Source organism: Culex quinquefasciatus, chromosome 3 (genome assembly GCF_015732765.1).
Source record: "Culex quinquefasciatus strain JHB chromosome 3, VPISU_Cqui_1.0_pri_paternal, whole genome shotgun sequence".
Taxonomy (NCBI): domain Eukaryota; kingdom Metazoa; phylum Arthropoda; class Insecta; order Diptera; family Culicidae; genus Culex; species Culex quinquefasciatus.
Genome location: NC_051863.1, coordinates 50,951,336 through 50,958,273, shown reverse-complemented (window position 1 = coordinate 50,958,273; position 6,938 = coordinate 50,951,336). Strand labels below are relative to the sequence as shown.

Sequence of the window (6,938 nt, the reverse complement as noted above, 5' to 3'; positions counted from 1 at the left end):
GATGATCCACGAGATTAAAAAAAAAATGTCCACGCGGTGTAAGTATGGTCCCATTGCGAATTTTGCAAGAACTATTTTAAAAATCTTTATAAATTATTCACTATCAAAAATTGAAGTTTATGAAATAATAGATATGGAGTTTACAAAGAAAACTGCATTAAAATGTTTGCAAAAAGAAACTATGTTTTTCAAAAAGCATAAGAAAAAAAATGCAATTTGAATTGATTTTAAAAATGTTTCTAATGTATAAAAAAAATACAATAATTATTCGACTATACTCAACTGCAGTGCAAATAAATTTCATATCAAATATCAAGAAATAAACATTCGATATATAAAATTAATATTTGGATAAAACAAATATTTTGTTTATTCTCCAATATTTTTTTTAAATTGATATTTCGTCTTTCTTTTAACTTATTAACTGCCGTTCTACGCATAATTGTCCCATGTCAGTTTTGGACGATTTATGACATTTTTAAGATTAGATTGATGTGTACTTTAAGAAAACACATAAATTCTGGTACTTTGTTCGGAAACTCATTAAAAACAACACCAAGTCTGTTTGTCCCATCGTTGTACTTCTACGCATAATTGTCCCACCAAGTAGGGGAAATATACCCTTTCTAATCAAACACCTATCTTCGTCATATGGAGAGTTTGATGCTCGATTAAAGCTCCAAAAATACTATTTAGGCTGTAAACTTACCAGCAACAGCACCGCCTCGAGTAAGCACGCCAATGTATGCCACTTACTGGCCAAAAAGATCAAATTTAATGCACTTTTGATCATAATTTCAATTTTGCGAGACCATTTCTCATCATTTTGGTGGCACACACATCCACACGCAAGATCAGAGGTTAACTGCTTAACGAAAGTCGCCATCAATATCTTTTCACTTGCGCTAACGATTTCAAAGCGCTTAAGATATAAAATTGCTTCCAACTACCGGCAACATGTTCTTTTGCCCATTAGTTAGTCACTCACTTGAAAAATAATCCCGAAACATGTAAATAATTAGCAAGCACCATAAAAAAAACAAACGCGCTTAATTTTGACCATCCATTTCAATTTTGACCATCCATTCCAATCGAAGGCTGAAGAAAACCGAGCGAGAAGCGAAGGCAAATAAAGAACAAAGGCTGGCCACCAACACCACCAGCAGCGCTTGTAACAAATTCACAAATAGTGTCCACGTGGTTTATGGATGGTCCCTTTCAACTATCGGTAAAATTCTCAAAAATTAAAACATATTTGAATTTTTTGGAAGGCCGAAAAATTTAATGCCTAACCAAGTTCAAGTTGTTCCACTTAGCGAGGTGTCAGACAAAATATTCAGTTATTGAACTTATTTCAGATATCAAAATATAAAATAAAAAAAAGAATACCAATTTTTGCCGCGGATCGCAGTATGGTGATCACTAAATGAATTAAATCAAAAGTTTATTCAGAACAAACTTTGTTGATTCTAATTTGTTTCAACATTGCGATTAATAACCAGCTTGTAGCAAAGTTAAAAAAAAAGTTTATGTGTGCTATCATGTTTTGACTTTGTTGTAGACTTAGAATTTTGTTTTTAATTTGTATGTTACAATGCTTTTTACAAAAGATTTTATAATTTAGTTCAAAAAGATTGAGTCGAATAAGAATTAAGATACACAAGAAATTCAAATGTATTATTAAGATTATTTTTCATGAATATTGATTATATTATTCAAATAACATTGTTGAAGCCATGATACAAATCTGACAAATATTGCATAACAAATTGATAGAAAAATTTGCAAAATTTTCAACAATGATATCCAGAGTTTTTTTTGAAAAGGACCAATAAACCATTGTCTTTCATATGTGTTGCGACCTGGGAACACTGGCGGTTTGGTAACCGCTTGCTACCTGCGGCTCATGACTGTCAGCCATCTGACAGCTTCTTCGATGTCATCCAGCAACAACAATGCGATGTCACTCCCAGCTTCCGGTCCTCACTCTGTATTTATCTTTGCGACTGAATAAACGTGTTTTATAGTTCTTAATTAAATTCTACGCGTCTTTCTTGTGGTCTCGGTGGTGGTCCACCCCGAGACCACCAGTTCGTAAAAGTGGCGACGAAAGCCGGAAAAATTGTTAGCAGTGATTAATTATCACTAAAAATTTTACCCGCGCGTGAACGTGGCAGCGGAATGTCGATCTCCACCGACCACGGGCAGCAGCAGGATGATCCGAGAAGTGGCTGGCTGGTGCTTCCTGTCCAACAGTCGTCCTCCCCAAGAACACCACACGGCCAGCAGCCGCCGTCGTTTGTTAGTTGGGACGACCTTGATGCACCTGCGAAGCAGCCGCTATTCGATTATCCCCTACAAGGTGGCCCGGAGTGCAACGGACGTTCGCTGCCAACACCCGAAGAGCTGTTCCGCCGTCGCTTGCCCAAGCAGGACCAATTGATCAACGGCAAGTCGGAGCAGCAACACACGACCTTCGCGGCAACAGCGCCGCACATGGAAGGCGCGATGGCGGCCAATGCAGCGTCATCATCGGCTCCCCAGCAAGCAGATCTAGAGTTTGAGGTTAGGTCGAACTCGTGTGAAAAGATGCCGTGCCATGAAGCCAGCAAGCAGGAATTTGCCGGAGACTGGGTGATCAAGTGTCAAAGCTCTCACTACAGCGAGGAAGGACACCAGGTTGATACCAAGCAGTCTCGGAATTCAGTCTGGGAAAGGTGGCACAAGACGGCATACACCATCAAGCGAGGGGGAGCCCGGTTCGAACACCAGCGGCTGAACAAGCTGTGCCGGATTCCAAGCCCGCAGATCAGCCCGATTGTGTACCATCTGCTGGGGGCTTCATTGGCAACTGCCGCAAACCGGACAGCGTCTCCGAGCGACGAAACAGGTCCCTCGGATTTCACCGGTTCTGTATCGCCAAAGCCAAGCTCACCATTAAGGAACGTCCCCGTCAAGAACCAGATCAAGTCTCCGAGCGGCACCTCCGTCTCGGACCAGACCCAGTGGACATCAACGTCACCATTTCTCAACTGTCGAACGGATTCGCAGTCCCCGAAGCTATCAACCAGGAAACCAGAAAAAGCCATCCAAACGGATCGCGACTGTCTGGTCGTCAACTATGCCTTAGTTAGCCGAAGCGTCAAGTCCAGCAAAAGCACCAGGCCCTCCGCAGCGGCTCTTCTTCACCACTGGTCTCATCGGCTGAACGGACGTCAACGGTTCACTACGACAGCGTACCATCTCGACACCGCGGTCTCAGGTAGCACGGAGTCCATGTCACCGTCCAGTGTAACCAGTCCCAAGAATCTTACATCATCCACGCCGGCGACCCTGATGTTCTTCAACCAATCCGGGTCATCGTCGGACGTCTCACCGGTAGATCATCAACCATATCGTTCTCTCCAAGGATGACGAACGGTACCTTGGTTTGACCCGCACCACACATCTTCAGAGGGGAGATGTTGCGACCTGGGAACACTGGCGGTTTGGTAACCGCTTGCTACCTGCGGCTCATGACTGTCAGCCATCTGACAGCTTCTTCGATGTCATCCAGCAACAACAATGCGATGTCACTCCCAGCTTCCGGTCCTCACTCTGTATTTATCTTTGCGACTGAATAAACGTGTTTTATAGTTCTTAATTAAATTCTACGCGTCTTTCTTGTGGTCTCGGTGGTGGTCCACCCCGAGACCACCAGTTCGTAAAAATATGTTTATAGGACCTAATCAAAAAAAACTCGAGATATTTGAAATTGTCAAAAGCACTCAATTCCAAATCAAGACATGATTAGAAGTTTTATATGAATTAAATTAAACAATAAGTGTATTGAATAAACAAATATTTTTCAATTTTGTAAATCCGCGCCATCGCTGACTAAATCTGCAAAATTCGCGAAAGTGTTACCACCCTGGAAATGCACAATATTCATACGAACTACTGTAGCATATCTCAGTAATCATCCAAGGAATTCTCATCAACACTAATTATCTATTTTATTGCCATAGAATCTTTGAAAAGAACACGTGTCAATCAAGGGCTGAAGTTGGGATTTTTCAAAATATGAAACATATTTTGCTTACTGCTGGATTTATTGGATCTCTCTGTTTCATGATGATTACAAATGTATGTAAAAGTTTTACATGAACGTTACAGTATTTTTGTTAGTTTGTTTGAAGATGGTAAGAACTAGTAGAGGTATACAATAGAAGTGGAAGGGAAATCCCAAAATTATAAGCAAACCAAAATTGAACTCACACTCTCTCTCTCGTCCGGAAAAGGGGGGTTTAAGAAAAAAACTACTTTCTAACACTTCATTTGTAGTTTAACCGTTAAAACTAATGTGTGTGTTTGTGGGACCACGATCCGCCGCGAAGTTGGGTATGAAATTAAGCCGTGTTTTTGAATCTCTCCAGCCGGAGGCGAGCCCGTTCGGCGTAGTCGGTTTTCGAGCTGGAGCTGCTGCTGTTTGCGGTAATGGCCACCTTGCCCGTGGCGGTCAGCTTCGGCGTGGTAACGGCAACGGTGCTGCCGGCCTCGGTGGTGGTCACCGCGGCTGCCGGTGCTGCTGCTGCCGTTCCAGCGAATCGTTCCTGGCGCTTCTGAAGCTTTTCCTGCTGATCGATCTTGGTGAGTTTGTCCGAAACGGAGACGCCGAATCGTTCGGCACGCTTCTTAAGTGCTTCCAGGCTAGAGGTCGTCGTCGCGGTCATAGTTCCTGCTGGAGTGGTCTTGGACTCGGAATCCAGCCCAAAGCGGGCCGCCCTGGCTTGGAGTTTCGACTCCGATACAGGGGCGGCCGCTCCAAATTTCTTGGCACGCATTTCAAGCCTTTCCAGAGCCGTCAACTGGGTCAGCTTGACAACTTTCTTCTCCGGTTCGTCCGACTTTTGGTCCGTTCCGTTTTCGTCGTCGCCGTCTTTTTTGGACTCTTCAGTGGCGGCTGCCGGGACGGTCACCGCGGCCGGAGTTGGCACCGAAATCGATATATTACGCTTCAGGGCTACCTTCTTCTGGGGAGCGGCCGCCGCTGCGGTCGACGAATTTTCTTCATCTTTCTTGGTTTCGTGCAGCTGTTCGGTAGATTTGCTCAACTGTTCGGGCGATTCCGACTTGGAAGCTTCACTGGGCGTGGGAGACTTGAGCATCTGGTCCTCTTCGGCCGTTACGTCCGCGTGTTTATCCTCCTCCTCCTCCAGGATGTCGTCGTTTAGCTCGTCATCTTCCAACAAATCCGATTCCTCCAGCGGATCACCACCGTCTACAAGAAGAAAAAAGTTATATCTTGTACAATTTCTCGAACCCGCAAAGACCACATACCAATCAGTGCCCCCTGCAGACGGTCCACCAGCTCGTTCTTGTTCCCCAGCGTGCTGAGGCCTCGGTTCTTCAGCTCTTTCTTGAGATCCGCAACCTGCGAGCAAAAAAACAAAACAAAACTTTATTTCACCCTTCAATCGTAGACGGCTGCGACCACATAACCTGCAACGAGAAGCGTCAACCATTTTTCTTTTTTCTCCTGCGAGGCCACCTTCGCCAAATCGAAAGGCAACCGGGAAAACCTCAAACTTACCTTCATTTTCGAAACGTCGTGATCGCTCATCGTGCTGGCGCTTCCTCTAACCGTTCAGCGATTGTCTCAAAACCCGAAATCACTCGATAAAAGATTATTTTTCTAGAAAAGTATTCCTACTTGTAGGCAGACGAACTTTTTTTTTCTCTCCGTTTGCAGTTGTTCCACTCTCTCCGTCGCGGCGACTTGCGAATGCATTCACGGCAGTTTTGTTTACGTTTGACGTTTTTGACAGTTCGGTTTATTTTTGACGCGCGGTCCGGCGGATGGCTGCGTCCTGCACGAAAGATGGTGCTGGTTGCAGGGGTGGAATTGAAGCTGAAATTTTCTCGCGCCGGGGACGTCACACGCTGATCCAAAACAGTTTGGATTTGGGTTTGAAATTACCATTTTTTTCTTTGTACCCCAGTTACGACGTTCTAGCAGGATTCTAACAGAAATGTTCTACCATTCTAGCAGGATTCAGAATCCAGAACCAGCTCTGCTACACTGTAACTGAAAATCTTATTTTGCAAAAAAGACCTTGCGTTACGCGTTACAGGCTAGTATGGAAATCGGAAGGAAAGGGGTCAAGAAACAGCTTTACGTACAGCAGAACAAAGGAGAGGGAGCGTTTTCTTAGGGCTTTTCTTCACCCTCTCTGGCTTGCTTTCACTGCCGCTGCTGCCCATTTGAAATTTTTCTTGACCGATTCCTTCCGAAGTGCATACACACAATTGGATTGCAGATGCAAGCGCAAGTTTTAAACACATACATATCAATCTGATCTTCTGCAATGACAATGCTGGACCGCAGGTCGTAAGTTCCAAATTTTGAAATAAATGAAAATTTTCGCAGGATTTATGCGTTGACAGTTCCAAATGGGAAATCACAGCAACCAACGCAGCCCATGGTAGATACTCGCAGGAAAGTCTGAATTGGGCGAGGAATTGGGTCCTAAAATTAAGCTTAGATTGCTTATTTCAATGTTTACAGCAATAGAGCTTATTTTTCTGAGTATAATGACCCTTTGAACGACCACAAAGAGTTTAAAATGGATTTTTAAATCAATTTTGAAAAATTAACCTCACGGTCCTTTTTGACAGAAGTTGATCCATCGAAAAAATGTTTCCAGTCACGAAATATTCTAGCAGAGCTGGTTCTGGCAGACTCCTGCTAGAACGGTGGAACATTTTTGCTAGAATGCTATAAGAATATCCAGCTTTGTAAGAACTCTGCTAGAACGTCGTGACTGGGTTGTCTTGTCTACTTTTTTTGCATTAAAATAACAAAAAGAGATCAGAAATGGTTTTTAAGTGTGTTTTTAATCGTTGTACATAAACATTTACTTAGGGCTTTAGGACCCTATTGGGTACTAAAGCCTTAT

General features: G+C 43.5%; 1 protein-coding gene across 1 annotated transcript; it reads right to left on the bottom strand.

Moving 5' to 3' along the window:
• Positions 1–4,070: 4,070 nt before the first annotated feature.
• Positions 4,071–5,750, bottom strand: LOC6039811 (SAP domain-containing ribonucleoprotein). Its single transcript, XM_038265814.1, has 3 exons — positions 5,573–5,750; positions 5,320–5,413; positions 4,071–5,260 (listed from the first exon to the last, which is right to left on the bottom strand). The coding sequence occupies exons 1-3, from the start codon at positions 5,600–5,602 to the stop codon at positions 4,389–4,391; spliced, it is 996 nt and encodes a 331-aa protein (XP_038121742.1). The 5' UTR covers positions 5,603–5,750; the 3' UTR covers positions 4,071–4,388.
• Positions 5,751–6,938: the final 1,188 nt, after the last annotated feature.

Bases quoted from the DNA above. Each gene is read 5' to 3' on its own strand.
- LOC6039811 (XM_038265814.1), bottom strand. From the start codon at position 5,602: ATGAGCGATCACGACGTTTCGAAAATGAAG. The intron at 5,414-5,572 runs GTAAGTTTGAGG...TTTTGCTCGCAG, and splicing joins ACGACGTTTCGAAAATGAAG to GTTGCGGATCTCAAGAAAGA. The intron at 5,261-5,319 runs GTATGTGGTCTT...TTCTTCTTGTAG, and splicing joins TCTGCAGGGGGCACTGATTG to ACGGTGGTGATCCGCTGGAG.